The sequence below is a fragment of the Ursus americanus genome, chromosome X (genome assembly GCF_024610735.1).
Source record: "Ursus americanus isolate L20-20 chromosome X, mUrsAme1.1.p, whole genome shotgun sequence".
Classification (NCBI taxonomy): Eukaryota; Metazoa; Chordata; class Mammalia; order Carnivora; family Ursidae; genus Ursus; species Ursus americanus.
The window spans coordinates 2,966,356-2,984,160 of NC_142164.1; the positions used below are offsets into that span (position 1 = coordinate 2,966,356).

The 17,805-nt window shown below is 47.1% G+C and overlaps 1 protein-coding gene across 1 annotated transcript; it reads left to right on the top strand.

The window, feature by feature from the left end:
• The first annotated feature begins 536 nt into the window (after positions 1 to 536).
• GABRE (gamma-aminobutyric acid type A receptor subunit epsilon) lies at positions 537 to 17,574 on the top strand. Its single transcript, XM_045790502.2, has 9 exons — positions 537 to 629; positions 4,279 to 4,496; positions 4,935 to 5,002; positions 8,255 to 8,475; positions 9,187 to 9,269; positions 10,632 to 10,769; positions 14,959 to 15,111; positions 15,224 to 15,423; positions 15,690 to 17,574. The coding sequence occupies exons 1-9, from the start codon at positions 574 to 576 to the stop codon at positions 16,026 to 16,028; spliced, it is 1,476 nt and encodes a 491-aa protein (XP_045646458.2). The 5' UTR covers positions 537 to 573; the 3' UTR covers positions 16,029 to 17,574.
• The last annotated feature ends 231 nt before the right edge of the window (positions 17,575 to 17,805 follow it).

Genomic DNA, 17,805 nt, shown 5'->3' on the forward strand with positions numbered 1-17,805 from the left:
GGGGAAATCTCAGAGGCCAGGAGACCTGGGGAAGCAACAGGTGATAGGGTAGGGAGCCCAGGGCTGGAAGCCACAGTTCGATCCCGCGGCGCGCTAGCGGACTGGAGGGGTTCTATAAGGAGGCAGGAGCCCACCCAGTACCCCATCTAGCCCAGCCCAGTCTGGGGCCGCCCTTCCAGCCGCAGCCGCGGGCCTCCGGTTTCCCCTGCCTGGGGCCCGCGCAGCCAGCTCGCCTCTTCCTCCCTTCCCCAGTCCCCCGCCCCTAGCAGTCTGGCAGCGCTGCAGTCTTGGCAGCGGGGGGCGGGGGGCCTTGGCGACAGGGCTCCCTCCTCCTCTCCCTCCTCCTTCCTTCCGCCCGCCGGAGCCTATCCACCCTACTCTCCGCAGCAGCAGCGAACACGTCGTCGGAGATTTCCATCGGGGCTCAGGGGGCGGGGCCAAGGTGGGGGGGCGGGGCGGGGCGAGTGGGAGGAGTGGAAGTTGGAGCCCAACAAAACCCTGCACACCGCGCGCGGGGCGGCCAGACCGTGCGCAGCGACCTCCGCACAGGTGGTCGCGCCGGTCCCCACCACGATGTTAACCAAAGTTCTCCTGATCCTCCTGGGCATGTCCATAGTCCTCCCATCTAGGTGAGTCTCCATCCCGGGACCCAGGAGCCCTCTGGACCCAGGTCCCTCTCCCCTGGAGCTAAGCCAGCTCCCCGGACCCCCGCGCCCCCGCGTTCCTCAAGCGCCGCGCCCACCTTTTCCCAGCCTCTGCGCGGGCTAGCCGGGTCCCGGGTCCCGGCGACGCGCTGCCAGCCTCCAACCCGCTCCCTCTAGGATGGGGACCCCAGACCCCTGAAGGGGCGCCTATGAAGGAAGGCGGGACGCCTGTTCCCTTGCTGCTCCGGTCCCCAGACTCCTGCTCTCCAAAACTACGGCGACGGCCGGGGGCACGAGCACGCTTCTCCCTCTCTGGGTCTTCCGTGGGAAGAGGCGAGTGGCCCGCGGGGTAACCGACCAGCGCGGGCTCGTGCTTCTGAGGACTGGGGGAGACTTTGGGAAGGTGGCGCCCAGAAAGGCGCTCGGGCTTGGGGAGCGAAACTGCGCCTAAATGCTGGAGTGTAGGCTTGTCTGTCCTCTCATTCAAATTTCTTTTTATGAGCGCCTACTAACTACCAGGCACTGTGCCAGGTAACTCTGACTTACTTGCTTCCCTTCCCGCCGCTTCTTTTGGTGCCAGTCCCAGGCACCAGTCCCAATTTAGTCCAAGGATTCCCGCCCCAGTTATCCACCCCCACCCCTCTCTGCTGCCAGCCTCCCCTTTCCTCCTTCAATCCCCTCCTCCACCGGACACCCTGCTGGGTCTTGGGCTGACCTGAGCCCGAGGCCAAGAATGTTATTCTCTGAGGTCTGAGGTTTGGGTCTCGGATTTCAATCCCCATCCCCTTTTCCCAAAGGTTTCCCTTAAGCAGCCAGCTTCCCTCACACTTTCTTCTGGCCCTGAGACTTTGCTAGGAAGGTTGTTCCCTGCACTTCTGACTTTTTATAGTAAAAGATGACTGCTTCATATTTTTGAGACGGTTTCCATTCCAGAAGTCTCCATGGCACTGGGCTCCTGTCTTGCTGTTTTGGAGAGAGGGGAGATGGCTTCTCTCCTCACCCCAGAATGCTTTAGTTCCTCAGAGGAGGGGCTGTGGGGCTCCCTGCTGGCTCCCTGCTGGTGCCCTGGGGTGTGGGGGTTGGCTTGGCAAATATTTCCGAATGCGTGCAAGGAATTTCCAGTCATCCACATCCCTCCAGATATGAATTGAACTGTTTGGGAGAGCTGGCATAGTTACTGGCTGGGGCAAAAGAGGGGTCTGGGAGTGGGGGGCAGAAGGAAGGGGGAGGACCAGGAAAAGAAAAAAACAGTTGGGAAGAGGGGCTGTTGACTTGGAAACTACCCTTCCAGTCCGGCGGGTGGGGGAAGGGAAGGGCCGCTGTAACTGGTGTTCAGACATTGTCAACATGGCAACCCATGATGTCATCAAAGAGCTGGAGGTGGGTTTGGGGTGTGTTGGCAAGGACCACATCGAACCAGGAAACCTTGCTCTGGTCCAGACTCAGCCTCAAATGGTGGTGACTTTGGGCACAACCCTTCCCCCAGGTGGGATTCAGTTTCTTGATCTGTAAGGTGAAAAAGAGGGCTGATTTGGGGGAAAAAAAAACCAGTGGCCCCCCTCCTAGAGCATTGCCAGTCCCCTCCTCCTCTCCTTCCCTCCCCCACAGTTAGTTGAAAGAGCATCTTCAGTAGTGGGAGGGAGTCTGGAGCTTCAGCTCCATCTTGGACCATTGCATATGGAGGGATGTGGGTGCATGAAAAGACCCCATGGAAAGATTCCACTAGTTCAGTACATGAGTGTTTTTCAAGTTTTTATTATTTCTAGCCTTGAAAGGGAGCTTAATGGCTGGCTGAGGAAAAGTATGCAGTGTCAGCAGCTCCTTAACCTCAAGGATCCCAGGATGAGTGTGTTTGTTTTATTTGTATTTTACTGGCAAAGGCTGATTGTAGAATTACAGCAACCTCAAGACCTTCTGATATCCATTTTCATCACAGACATAGTTTGGGAGCAGGGGGGCTTCAGTGGTCCCCGGGCTTTTGCTTGTTTGCTTGCCTCTTGAACCTTGGGGCTCTTGTTGTTGGCTTCAGATATTTGGGTGGTCTTGGCTGGCAGTGCCAGTTCTGATTGTGCCATGCTCCTAGCCATGTCACTCATTTTGCAGGGTCTTAGGCTGGATTGATTCTCCTTCTGCCCCTCCAACAGTCAGAGGCCCTGGGTGGGTTGGAGGGGAATGCCTCATGGAGGGAGGACATTTCTGCATGTGTTATTTGAAAATGGAAACCGCTTTTTCTTAAGCCCAGGTCTTCCCTCGTCCACAGTGGGAATTAGCCACTTTAGACATGAGAAATAGCATAAATCTGGCACATCTGATTGCCGGTTAGGCAATTCTAAGAGCTTGAAATACTGCAGGAAAATGTGTTTTGCTGCACAAGTTGTCAGGCCCCTCATCTGCTCCACAGAAGCCATACTTATGTTGCTGGTCCTCTCCACCTAGCCCCGAAAAGCTTCACCACATGCCCCCTCCCGGTACACTCTCCTACCCAAAGGAAACCACTCTCCTGCTTTACAACATCATAGATTAATTTTGCTGAAGGCTTTTTGAAAAGCTTTTAATTATAATTTTTTTCAAAGATATAGAAAAGTAGGGGGAACAATCGAGTGAAGCCCCATGTAACCATCACCAGCCTTATTAATTATGAATTCATGGCCACACTTAATTTCTCTATCCCCCACTCACTCTCCATTTCATCTTAAATTATTCTAAAGCAAATCTCAGACATCCTATCATTTCATATGCAATTATTTTACTATGCATCTCTAGTTATAAGGACTCCAAACACATAATAAAACACCACTATTACACCAAAAATTTTAGAATAATTTTGTCATACTGAAGAAACTATCCAGTCAGTGTTCAAATCTCTGCTATTGTGTCATAAATGTTTTGTTTTGTGTTGTGTTTTAATTTGCCTTTTAAAATCAGGATCCAAATAAGATCCATATATTAGCAGATTTTTTTAGCATTTTTTTTCCAAAACACTTTTTTTATTGAATTAGAACATAGATCAGAAAAGTACTCAAATCATTAGTGTGTAGTTGATGAACTGTCAGAAAATGACCACACTGGTCTCAGTACACCCACATCAGGGACTAGAACATGACCAGAATCTCAGGAGTCCCCTGAAACCCACTTCCTCACTGCTTCCCAGTAGAAGTACCAGGACCCTAACTTCTAGCATCATCAGTGAGTTTCATGCATTGCCAGATGGCTTTTTAATTGAATTTTTTTTGTTTTATTTAATTTAATTCTTATTTTTGGGCTGTGGTACATGGCTGTGGCACTCAGGCTGGACTCCATTCGGCCATCTCTCCTGGATGACAGTCTCTGAGTAAAGGACTCCTGTCTTTTCTCAGTGCTCAGAGCTTGGTTTTGTTATTGGGATATTTTTAAACTAAAAATTACCATGAAGGAAGAATAGTATGGAAAGTCCCCAAAGAGCAGCAAGATTTAGAAGAAATTAATAAATATAATCTGTTACTGGTTCAAAATTTGCTGTTACCAGTCATTCTTGATGCCTTGGGATGCAGACTTATTTTGGTTTGCTTCTGTCCCAGAGGTCTCAGCTGGGGCCCCTACAGAGTGGAGAACAGAGTTTCATTTTTTTGTTTGTTTGGTTGTTTTTTTGTTCTAGGAGCGAAGAACCTCATGTTGAATCAGAAAATGGACCCTCTGCCCATGATGATGTCTATGGGCCCCAGCCCCAGGCTCTTGAAAAGAAGCTCCTCTCTGAAGAAACAAAGCCTGCCCTTATTGGTCCCCATCCCAGACTTGGGAAACTGCCAGCAGCCACTCACATCCTGAACAGTCTCCTGAGTAACTATGACCACAAACTGCGCCCTGGCATAGGTGGTGAGTAGCAGAACAGTTCTTCCCCTCCTGGAGCAGGAGTTTGAGGGCATAGGTGTGGATAACGGGTGTGGGGTATAGGTGAGGGTGTCCTGTACATGGGCTGGTACGTCTGTTGCTGAACTGTCAGGTAAGAGATATCAACGCTAGTCTCAGCAGTGCTCTTGACATTGGTCTAGACTTTTTTCTTTTCTCACCCTCAGTTTTTCCAACTATAAAATAAGATGAGTAGACTAGATGACTGACCTTTAAGGTATGTCCAGCTCTTAACAGTCCGTGAATTGGATCTTGCCATGAAAGAACAAAGAAGGAAATAGAACTGAATGTTGAAACCATGTCTCTAGTCCTCACCCATCTCCCTGTTCTCCCCTCTGACCATGCCTTCCCCTGTCCCTGCCCCTATTTGACACTTAACCTCTGCAACTTCTGCTTCCTTTACAGAAAAGCCCACTGTGGTCACTGTTGAGCTCTCTGTCAACACCCTTGGTCCTATTTCTATCCTGGACATGGTGAGTACTGATTTTTGATTACAGTGCCTCGTAACCCACAGAGCTGACCCACGGGGCCTTTCACACACTTGTTTTTTCTGCTCTGTGTCTCTATAAGAGTTTTGTGGTTTTGGTTTTGGTTTTGTTTTGGAGAGGGAATATTGTAACCAACACTGACTCTCGAAGGTGGGAAAAGGTAAGTCCCTTGCTGACTGAAGAGGACCTTCAGAATCCTGACCATATCTTCTAGTCTTTCATTCAAAATAAAAATAATAAAGCAACTTTAAACACCACAATGGAATGGCTCTTTTTCCTGATAGTGATTTTTATAGATTTAAGTCTATAGTTAACTAACTTTTGTTGTAAGACTGCTTCTCTCATTTCTCTTTCCTTTTCCAGTACTATCATTCTAGTGTTAGGACTGTCCTCAGTTAGCCTCTATCATCTCTCCTTAAAGTATGCAAAATTCGAGGTCTCTGCCTACCCCAGTCTGCCTACTGACCTGGCCTCCTGTGTGACGTGCCTCCTGTAGTTCTGACCTGGCTTAAAGCATGGAGTTCAGTACCACACTCTAGCTCCCCTCCATGGCTGGAGCCAACCCAGAGCTCGGGTTTTATTTTTTTCCCCCCACCCAGTTAGAGACCACGTGCTCTAGTCACATTAGCATATGGGTGTTACCAAATCACCTTGTACCTTTGAGTCTTTGTTCAAACTATTTCCTGTTTGGAATGCCATTGCTCCAATTTTCTACTTGCCTGAAGCCTTATCCTTCAGGGTCTATCTCTAATGGCATCTTCTCTGACCTCCACAGCTATTAATTGCTCCCTTTATACTCACACCACACTCCTGTCTTTAGGATTCAGAGTTTTCTAGTTTATATCATAGTTGTTTACCTGCTCTTCTCTTTATCTGCCTTGCTCTCCTGATTATGGTTTCCTTGGTGTCAAGGACTCAGTATATGTTAACTGAGCAAATTAATTATGAAAGATCTTGTGTAGAACTCACTCCGCCCCCCCCCATACCTAACAAGCCTAAGGGATACAGTCTAATAACTTAGCAGTCACTGAACCTGACATGCAACACAGAACTGGTCTAAAGAGGAGCCAACAACTTGATTTTCTTTGGCCGATAAAGTGCTGCTTTAGCCTAGGCCAAGTGCCTTTAGAAGATGCCAAATACTCATGTGGCATTAAATTTCCCCCAGGAGGTCTGGTCTTTCACATAATTCCAAATAGTTCTTTAAAGCTGTGGGAGTTCTCAGTTCTTGTATAGTCTACTTTTCCCTGGTGACACTGTGGAGTTTTGTATTTGGTAAGGAGGGAGTGTATGTCTCTCACACAGCCAATGAACAGAGCATTCCTTAGATCTTCATGACAGCTCGTATGGCAGGCAATGCTGCCACTGGCATCCTCAGAGCAAGCATTTTGTTACAGAAGGGGTGTGGTTGTTTGAAGGGAGTTCGCACACCCCTCAGTTAATCAGATGCTGCATAGAGCATAGGATTAGTTCTTAGGGAGAGAAACCTGAGCCCGTAGCTTGGAGATTTAAATCAAATGTTTCTACCAGTTTCCTGGTTAAATTTTTGGAACACCTAGCCTGAGCTTAGAAGGCAGTGACCAGTCTGGGAATGACTGCCCATCACAGCATCAACAGTTGCTAATAACAGTTGCTGTGATAATTGTTGCAAGCAATCCTAATTAAGCCAATTCCTTGACACTGAATTTCTAGAGTTTCAGCTGAGCTAAAAAAAGATGTACAACCCAAGCTCCTTTGTCAAACTGGGGAAAAATTGAACTGTTAGTTATCAGTTGCTGTGTAATGAACTTACAATTGGTATCTTGTTAAACAGAAATTAAATGCTCATTTGAAGCACTATAACACAGAGCAAGAGCACAGCATGCATGGACTGTGGAGGGAAGACTATGGCCATGTGAACTGCTTGGTAGCGAGGGGAAGTCTTCCCTCCACAATCCATCCTGTCTGCTTCTCTGGACTACTCCAGGAAACCTTCTCAGAGGCTGGCTCCCAGCAATTTGGCAATGGCTCTCAACCCCTCTTGGCCTAGGCAGCAAAGCCAAACTGGGATTATTTTGACCTTTAACCTGAGAGCTCAACTGGCCTCCAAGCTGTGGGTTTCTGGTTGGTGTTCATTGTTTGATGCAGGATAACTCAGGAGAAAGACCTAGGGATTCTACAGGGGGAAATTGGACCTTTGTATCCAAAGGGATTGTTGGTGCAGGTGAAATAAGCAGTAGAGAGGGGAATCAGTGAAGGCCATCCCAGGGCAAGGTCATGGTAATGGTGCATTGCTCATCAGAGCCAATATGCTGCCATTAGCTCTTTGTGCGAGTTTGGACAGGCCGTTTTCTCTCTGAGCCTCAGTTGCCCTGCCTCTAAAGTAAAGGAGGTTGGGCTAGCCCTCAAGGTTCCCCCTTGGCCTACTTCTGGCACTTACTCTTCACGCTGCTTGCAATTCTATTGCAGTCTGTTTTTTACCCTTCAATACCAGTAGTGCAAATCTCTAGCTTCTCATACTTCTTCCTATTAAACATCCTTCTCGATGTTTAACAGACAGTTTATGGAATAGATAATGTCATCTGGAGACCAGATAATCACAGGTATAGCTATGCATACACACACACACACACACACACACACACACACACACACACACACATTCAGAGGTTAGGTGCCCTTGTTTAAAAGGAAAAACAAAACAATTATTCAAAAAGCATGAGACTAAATACATGCTTCTCTTATGACTCAAAGCACTTCATTTTAAAATATAACTCTGGAGAATGAAGGACTGAGGTTAGTTAACATTTGTGCTCCCCAAATAAAAGCTGAAAGGGGAAACTTCACCATATACAACCAAAGGTATGTGTGTATTTGTAAATGCTTAAGATGAATTTGAGTTGAGATCTTTGGTTTGTTATGGAAATGTGGGGGCTGAGAGGGTGTTAACCTGGCTGGAGTAATCCCATAATCCTATAAGGCAGTGGTGATGTGATGAGCTCAGCCTGTGCAATTAAGCCACCATTGCCTGTCTCTTTCTAGATGAAATATGTCTTCCCTGATTGTTGTTTATCTGGGAATATTCCTTTCTTTTGGGAATACCTGGAAATAGAAAACTCCTACAGCCTAATTCATGCTGTTTTCCTCTGTGCAAACCTAAGTTGGTTCCTATCTGCTTGATAGGCCCTTCACAGGATGGCATGAGAATAATCTTTGCCTGTACAGCTCTAGGTATGTGCTTTCTATCAATTCCACCAGGAATACACCATTGACATCACCTTCTGCCAGACCTGGTATGATGAACGCCTCCGTTACAATGGCAGCTTTGAGAGTTTTGTTCTGAATGGCAACATGGTGAGCGAGCTATGGATCCCAGACACGTTTTTTAGGAATTCCAAGAGGACTCAAGAGCATGTGATCACCATGCCCAACCAGATGGTTCGCATCCACAAGGATGGCAAGGTGTTGTACACGATTAGGTATGTCAAGCCTCTGGAATATTACCTCTTGTGACTCTTTTCACCAAAGAACCATGGGTATAGGTTTCATCCTGAATGATACTTCTAAGGGCCTTTCCAGCTTTGCTAGACCTTGAGCTCAACCCCCTCATGTATAGACACAGACACTAGGCCTCAAAGTAGAAAGATTACCTAAAGCCACACACCAAGTGCATGGCAGAGATGTGACTGGGACCCAGTTACTTGGCTCCCAGTCCACAGGTTCCCCCCCCACTATAGTATGACTGCATTGCCTGGACAGTTCCATCCCAAGCGGGCACTAGATGTAAAGATACGTCCACGGTGGTGGAATTGTCCAGGCAGAGCAGCAACACAGTGGTTGGAAAGATACCTAAGAGCAGGCTGGACATTTGAATGTCTGGCAGGGGAAGGTTGTGTATCGGTGGCATGAGCTGGGAAGGTAGTAGAGACTGGGAGAATGTTGGCAAGTCCTGAAAGCTGGGATGGGCAAGAAACAAAAGCCCATCTAAATTGGTCCACATATTTCTCTGATGATGGAACCCAAAGTAGCCAGATACTTTCAAGCTGTTCTTCCTCTCTTTTTGTCTCTCCTTTGAGCTCTTTGTTTCAAATCCTACTATTACCACTCATTGGTGGTGGTCCCCAGGCCCAAGGTGGGTGGATACCTATGTGCTCAGGGCCAGCCTAATGAGGCTCCTTTCTCCCTTCCAGGATGACCATTGATGCTGGATGTTTACTCCACATGCTCAAATTTCCAATGGATTCTCACTCTTGCCCTCTGTCTTTCTCTAGCTGTGAGTACCTTCTTAGGTCTCTGGGGCCCCAGAGTCATGCTGAGCCCCTTCTTTTTTCTCATCCTCGCCCTTTACATTTTTCTGCCTCTGCTTTTCTCCTAAGATCGTGCCAGATTTGCCCAGAGTCTCCTCAGCTTGTTTCCTGCTGACAATACTGTGTTGCTTCACCTGGACCTCGTGTTGGGTTCTTCCCTCTTCCTTCCACTCCATCTCAAGTCAGTCGCCCATCTCTGAAGTGTGATTAAAGTACGTCTGCTCCTCTCCATCTCTACTGGCAGTACCTTGGCTTAGGCCTTTGCCGTCTTCCACTTGGACTTTCACAACATTTTCACTTTAAAACTGAACATGTCCAGAACTAAATACATTGTCTCCTCCCAACCTCTACCCCCAAAACAAATGTTTGCTTCTGTGTTCACATTTGTCTCATTGAAAGGCACCATCAGTCACTCAGTTGTCCAAGCCAAGAACTTTGATGCTTCTTTCTCCATCACCTCCTACATCTAATCAATCAACACATTGTTGGTATTCCCTCCTGAGTCTCTATTGATCCTATTTCTCTGCATTCTCACTGCCACAGCTTTGATTCCTGCCTTCATTCATTTTATTGTGCCCAGATTCCTGCACTGGCCTCCCAAAACTGGTCTCCCTGTCAACAAGCCATCTTCATATAATGACAAAGGTGACCTAATTGAAACATCATCTAAACCAGGTCATGTCTTAGTTTCCAATCCTCCCTGAACTGTCATGGATCAATTCCAAATTCCTTAGAATGACCCTCAAGGTACTTCATTAACTGGCCCCTGTTATCAGTTCCTGTATGCTTTACCCAGCCTCCGTGAGCTAGCTATCCTGAACTTTTGGCATTTCCATAATCCATCAGGCATTTTCACCTTTCTATACATAAAACACCCTCCTCACCCTTTCAGCCTCACCCATACAGAAAATATTTTACTTAGCTTTTAAGATTTATTAGAAATGTTACCTGCTCTATGAAATCTTTGTTGGTTGCATCCCCAAGTGGTCTTTCCCTCTTCTGTTTTTCCACTGTCCCATGGGTGGAGGTTTCTCAGCAATTCCAACAATTACAGGTGTATACTTACTATCTTACTCAATAAAATGTGAATGTTTGAGGGCAAGGCTTCTGCCTTGCTCATCTTTATATTTCCAGCACAGAGTCTGGTACTAAGGAATGCTCAGTAAATGCACGTATTGAATGGACTTCAACAATGAGGTAAGAGAGTCAAGGTCCCACAGCTGGTGAGGCCGGAGTCAGGACTCTAAGGCATTGCTCAGACTCCATGCTGGTGGAGACAGCTGGGCTTCCCAGTCTCACATGACCCTCCTTCCCATGTTGCTTTACAGTTTCCTATCCTGAGAGTGAGATGATCTACCAATGGGAAGATTTCAAGCTTGAAATCAATGAGAAGAATTCCTGGAAGCTCTTTCAATTTGATTTTACAGGAGTGACCAACACTACTGAAACTATCTCAACCCCAGCTGGTACGTGTGCCTTTGAAACCAGGGCTAGGCAGAGGCCCAGAAGGGTGGTAAAGGATGACTGGAGGTGGCTATCCATACGTATAAATGTATGTAATCGTCCCATGGAAATATTGTAGAACATGACTCCTGTCTTGTAAATGCGAAGCACTTACAACTGTTTGCAGAGGAAACTGAGACTTTGTGACACATCTCAGTCTCATCCGCAAAGAAGTAAGTGTTTTGCCAAGTCCCTGAGAGGGTAGGTAAGTAGTTAAAGTTTTATTGCTGTCAGGATTTGCAACTAGCTTTGTCATGCAGACCCTTCAGTTTCTCAGTCTTTGTTACAACCAGCCTGTTTGGATGACTTTGGGGACTGGAGCTCATGTGAGTTCTCCATAACTAAAATCAATTCAAGCCAGTTGAGTGGGAAACAAAGTTGGTCCTAATGGAAAGTGGAAGCTAGAGTTCTAATGTCAGCTAGGTGAGGGCTGAGATAGTATGGGGGAAGTTTCAGCAATTATAATTACTACTGCATCAACATTTATTTTAAAGAAGCAGCTCTGACAAGCACAGATTCCTGTCAAAGCCTTCATGGCGGATTCAACATGGACATGGCGATCAATTGGTTTCTGAGTTAGTCCCTAACAAGGACTAAAGGGGAGGGTCCTGGATCTTTTCAATGTCAGCTTCCAATAAGATATGAGTGTCTTTGCTTGTGTTCCTAGGTGATCTCAATAAGAAGCTAAGGGACCTCCCCAGGATTGCTCCCAGAGCAGCCCTGGAAACCTTCTTCACACGTACTGACCAAGTCAAGGCAGAGGAGGCACTGCCCTCATCGTTTCCAGAATGCAGATGAAGCCAGTCACCCACCCAACCAGTCATTTGCCGTAGAAGGAGTCTTGCTTTGCTTCTGTGTGGCTAGGCAGAAAACCTGCTTTTGCTGCACTTAATTGAGTTGGTCACTGGGTGAGGAATAGCTCGTGTTCATCTGGCTAGAGCTTTGCTTGCACAGTGCTAGGCAGGGACAGAGGGCTATTTTACAAATGCTTTTCTTTTTCTCAGAGTCTCTGGGTAAGCAGTTGTACTACCTTTGACTTGGGATCCTTGCTCTTCTGCCAGCTAACCATGGGCCTTTCTGCACCTCAGTTTTCCCAAACAGGTGGGGAACCATCATCAAAAGCAGCAGAAGAGACAAGGCCCAGGGGCTTTCAAGTCACTAGTGGTTCCGTTTAGTAGATGGTTATGCATTGTTTCAAAATGGTGCCCTAGTGACTACAAAGCCTCAGAGCCAGCATCATCACAAAAGCAATGACAATAGGTAAGCACCAGCCCTCCTTGGGAGAGAGGAAGGTTCTTGGGGTAAAAGGAGAAGGGCTTCTTTCTCTTCTGCTAGAGGCTAGTTGTTCTTGAATTATGCTTTCTTCAGTATCATAGTTCTCTTTGACGCTGGTCCCAAACTCTTCCCATCAGTCTCTGGGCAGTTCTTTCTATACAAAGCAGATTTATGTACCAGCTCCTAAGGGTTCAGAATGTGGTGGTAGCTTGCTGTTTTGGTCACCTTGGGCCTTGAATCAGAGAATCTCTGCTTCAGAAGTCTTTTCAGAGAGTGCAACCTTGCCCCCAGTGAGTGAGTTATCTTTCACTGGTGGCTATCGAGACTCTGATGGAATGAATCTTACCCATGATTAAGACTTCACTTTCTTGCAAGGGAGTTTCTTCCATCTCTGGACAACTCTGTCCCTCAGAAAACTCCCTGTTCATCTAAAATTGGAGTTTCTGGAACTCCTACCCATTGGACCTGATTATTTTTCCCTAGAACTACTGAATTTATGGTAAGCCCGGTCACTCCTCCACAGGGTCAAGATTAAAGGCCCGGTGTTATGGTCTCAGAGCAGGGTCACAATCTTTTACAGACTCACAGTCTAGTTTCTTTTCCTTCCTTTGTTTTTTACAGCTTTGGGCCCACTCATTCTTCTAGTCCCAGGTCTCTGGACACAGTCTATTAAATTATGTTCCTCTGACAGTGCAGGGACCAACTCTGGTCTGGCCAAATGAGAGAAGAGAAGCATCTTTAATTTGGGGGGGGGGTTGTTTTGTTCGGCTTTGGCTTTGGCTCCTTAGCCCCAGATACCTTTTTCCCTTACCCATGCTCCTTTATTCCTCAGAAATAAGAAATGTGTTAGTATCCTTCCCTCAGCTTTCAGAAAAAAATTTCTGTATCTTTTTTTTAAAGATTTTATTTATTTATTTGACAGAGAGAGAGACAGCCAGCGAGAGAGGGAACACAAGCAGGGGGAGTGGGAGAGGAAGAAGCAGGCTCCCAGTGGTGCAGGGAGCCCAATGTGGGGCTCGATCCCAGGACTCTGGGATCACCCCCTGAGCCGAAGGCAGATGCTTAACGACTGAGCCACCCAGGTGTCCCCCAATTTCTGTATCTTGACAAGTAGAGAAGGTCATTCTTTGGCTGGAATAAATAAGATAAATATAGGAGAAGCGGATAGGATAATAAATCTTGCAACAAGAATATGTATTTGCAGGGAGTTGTTGTAGCTAAATAGAGGTATCTTAAATTGTAGTCAAGACCCCAGGGCAAGAGAACTAAGAACTGGGTAAGTACATTCTGGCCAGTAGGCAAGTGTGAGTGGTTTCTGCAGCAGCCCTGGGGGAGGAGTTCTATCCCCAAAGCTACTACTCTGAATACAGGTATTCTACTGACCCCAAGCCATGTCCTTACCTTTTTCCAGAGAACTCTTGCCCTTTAAGTGTCAGTGCTGCCAAGCTGAGTAGGAAAGGCTGCTCTTCTCATTTAGCTCCAACATACCCAGACCTGCTATGCAGTTGATCTACTTTCCAAAATAGGAGGACACGTGGACATGCTAGTGTTCTGGTCTGCTTTACCAAGCTGTTGCCAGAGAGTAGCAAGAGTCACTGAGCATCTGCTAGGTTCCAGACCATGCTGGGCTTGGATGGGCAAGAGGCAAGCCGCAGGGCTTACAGGAGAGATTTAAACCCTGAAGGGATTAAAAAGCCCACCTAACTCAAAGCTAAGGAATTTTACAGCACCACTTAGGTAGAAGTTTGGAACTTAGCTTCACTAAGGAGACAGAACTTGAGCTATCACAAACCCTATGTGATGTTGAAAATGAAATGGGAGGTTCTGGGCTCAGGAAAGCCCACAGAATTTCTGGGGTCATGATGAGAATGTAGAGTGTTTGGGATGAGTGTGTCAAAATATAAGGCAGCATGAAGGGTATAATGGAAGATGCCAACTAGAGATGTAGGTTGTCATTAGGTACTATAAGAGTCATCACTGTGTAGGGGAAGTGCCAACATCAAGGACATGATCCCCCAATTTTCACTTTCAGCTAATTCTATTTTCTTGAAATACTCAGTTTGGATTAAGGTAATAGACTAAGAACAGGTAGTCTAGGGTTTGGATATTGGTGCAAATATGCCAGCTATCTCAGAGAATCTGAGAGTATATGGGATTAGCTTACAGGAAGGTGTGTGTGCACACACATGTGTGTGTGTAAGATGTCAGTCAGAGCCAGGTCATGGTGGACCTTTAGTGTCAGATTAGAGTTGCATTTGATTCTGTAGCTGTAGTGGAATAGGGAACCACCAGAGGTATGGGATGGGCAAGTGATTTCTTTTGGCCTTTGATACGACAGTGCTAACTAAGACATTTTACCAACATACAAATGAATAGGAAGGAGGCCAAATGGATTCTGTGCTTTCCCCACCACAGCACAGGCCACCCTGGGCTCATTCCCTGAGAGTATACGTTGTAAAGGCCAGTAGTACATGTGTTAGGCTATGATTCTGCAGACTAGATATGGCACCTTAATGGATGTGAGGTCTCAGTCAGCCATCTGGACATTAGCTGTGTGGTCCTGATAACTAGAGAGCTAACTGATTTTTTCACTTTCGTCTGACACTTCTGCCATCCTGGAAAGACACACTGGGTGTTGGGCAGTGGGCTGAAAAAGGCAATGAAGTTTCTGGCCTTGGCTTAACTCTTAACTGACCACAGGTCTTGCAATGAGTCTCCTCTCTGCTTTTCTTCTGATTCTCTGTATGTGGCATTGGAATAATGTGCCTGTAACTTAGGACTATGGTGTGGATCCCGTGACCCTTAACATGCATGTCCTGTCTGGGGGAGACCCTCATGTCAGTGCTGTAATGAAGTGGTATTTTTTATGTCTTCCAGGTGATTTCATGGTAGTGACACTTTTTTTCAATGTGAGCAGGCGGTTTGGCTTTGTAGCCTTTCAAAACTATGTCCCTTCTTCTGTGACCACAATGCTCTCCTGGGTTTCCTTTTGGATCAAGAAAGACTCTGCCCCAGCCAGAACCTCTTTAGGTAAGTGGGTAATATATACAAATGGACACAGAATTGCCTTCTCGAGGGTCCTTTCAGCAGTGTAATATACGGATTGGTAGCTGAGCCCACCTCCATTACTGTGCTTTCACAGGAATAACCTCTGTACTCACCATGACCACATTGGGCACCTTTTCCCGAAAGAATTTCCCACGTGTCTCCTATATCACAGCCTTGGATTTCTATATTGCCATCTGCTTCGTCTTTTGCTTCTGTGCTCTGATGGAGTTTGCTGTGCTCAACTTTCTGACCTACAACCGGACGAAACCCTGTGCTTCTCCAAAACTTCGCCATGTATGACCTGGGTATGGGAGTGGTGGCAAGCTTTTGGAGTGTGGCGGCATGCAAGTGAGGGGGCTAGGACTCATGGCACAAAGATGGCCAGTTCACCAAGTGATGGAGGTGGGGAACCTGAGGTTGGTGGGGGAGTTGAATAAACTTTTTGATGTCATCCTGGAAACAGTGTGCCAAAGACAGAACCTCCAGAAAACCTGGGAGAGCACCTAGACTTGATTCATCTTTGTTTGACTTTGTTCCATTTCTTCCCTTGTCTGTTTCAGCCCTATATTCGTACCCGTGCCCTTACCCCTCCCCGTGCCCACCAGCATCCAGAAGCTTTTGTGTGCCAGATCGAGGACTCTGAGGAGAGTGATGGAGAGGAGGGCCCGTCTTGCCCTGCCCAGCAGTCTCTTGGCCGAGGTACCATCCAGAGCCTTGGCGGTTGCTGCAAGTGGGGCAAGAAGTACTTCTGCATGGTCCCCAGTTGTGAGGGCAGTATCTGGCAGCAGGGCCGCCTCTTCATCCACATCTACCGCCTGGATAACTACTCACGAGTTGTTTTCCCAGTGACCTTCTTCTTCTTCAATGTGCTCTACTGGCTTGTTTGCCTTAACCTGTAGGTGCCACCCGGTACTCTGGGGGCAGCCTCCCCAGTTCCCCAGGAGGTCCCACAGCCCTTGTCAAGGGAGTCAGGGGAAAGCAGCAGCAGCAGCAGCAGCAGCAGGAGCAACAAGAGAGTGTCTTTCCTTCCCCATGCCCCAAATATAAGCCTGCAGAGAATTGCTCTTTGCGGGTCCTCTCCCTTACCTGGCCCTGGCCCATTCAATGACTCTCCATGGCAAGTCCATTTCAAGTAAAATCGCCCACCTCTCTATTCCTCAAGGGGCATTAATGATGCTCAGGCTTAAATATCACAGGCTGTCAGTGACTAGCTCCCTAAGACAGTGCCCATGTGTGAGTAGGTTAGCTATCTCCCAGTGCAGATACCCACTGCCTTTTTCCAGAAACAATACTGCCTTTGTGGTGCTCCAGGCCCAGCTCTGGCCTCAGCCTCAAAGTGCATAGACCAGCTGCTTGCCTGTTCCTGACACCTCCTTAAAATGCTGGGCAGCAGTGTAAAGAGGAAGGGGACCCTAGTCCTTAGATCAGATTATTCTTGGTTTTGTCTTCCTGCCCTCCCTTCCCCTGCAGATAGACACTGGTATTATATTTTTAGGAGGAAGGGAGCCAGCAATTGATCCTCTTTGGGATAGTATCTCCCTCTGCTGCTGTGCCACCTCCTTCTCCCCCAACCCCACCTCCACCTCTCATCCGCACTACAAATTCAATGCCTTGCATCCATTGGGTATCTATTTTTGTGTGTGATAATAGTAATGACTCCCTGCTTTATATGCCACCTTCTTACCCCTTCTTGACCCCTGTGACGTTTTCTGTAACTTCTCCAGTGGCTTTCCTAGCCCCAACCCAGGTGCTAGGCCATGGTGACTTCTTGGGGCCAAGAAACTAAGAGAACTTTGCTTTATAGTAGGCATTACTGGCACAGATTGGTGCCCTCTAAAGGCACAACGTAAAAGTTTTGCCACGTCCTTGGCCCCTGCAACCATGAGCCAGTCCACTCTTATCCTGGGGCAATCACAATCACAATCAATTAATTGAATTCCCTTAAATTTGTATAGCACTTTACCTTTTACAAAGCACTTTTGACAAATTATTTCTATTTTGAGCCTCATCATAGCCCTGTGATATATTCAGGGCAGGATTCTTATCCCCATTTTGCAGATGAGAACCCTGAGGCACAGATTTCTATGGGACTGTGGATCTCACTGGAAACTACTCAGGAGCCCACTGTCACCTTCTAGACCACATGACAGGGCTAGGCAGCTCTGTTCACCATGATTTGATTATATAGCCTCAGCAGGCACCCCAGTGGCAAGGACCAGAGCGGGAGCCTCTCTTTAGCATTGGTCTGCTCAATTCCTGTGCCCCCAAGACTGAACCTCTCCTGGCTCTGGTAACCCAGTGAGGTGAATTTGGACACGCCCCAATGCTTGTATATGCTGAATGAAATCTGTGTCTGTATTTTACTGGGGGGTGGGTAGGGTAGGGAGATACATCTGCTTTTTGTCACCATCAACTGAAAAGGGGAAATGTATCAATAAATATATCATCAAAGCATGGAAGGTGTGGCTGGTTTCTTAAGCATCCAAGTTTGTTCTCAGTTCAGGATTTAAATCTTAAAATCAATGACCCAATTATGTCTCTTCCCCTCTCCCATCCATGACTCCCAGAACTACCAAGCATGTACCATGTACCCTCTGTCAGTGGAAAACAAGGGAAGAGAGTGACCAAGTGGGTGGCCCCCTTTTACTGATTCCCTTACTTGCTTCTATGCCCCTG

Coding starts and splice junctions, on each gene's coding strand:
- GABRE (XM_045790502.2), top strand. CDS start 574: ATGTTAACCAAAGTTCTCCTGATCCTCCTGGGCATGTCCATAGTCCTC. Junction 15,112..15,223: donor CCCAGCCAGAACCTCTTTAG/GTAAGTGGGTAA, acceptor GTGCTTTCACAG/GAATAACCTCTGTACTCACC. Junction 15,424..15,689: donor CTTCTCCAAAACTTCGCCAT/GTATGACCTGGG, acceptor TGTCTGTTTCAG/CCCTATATTCGTACCCGTGC.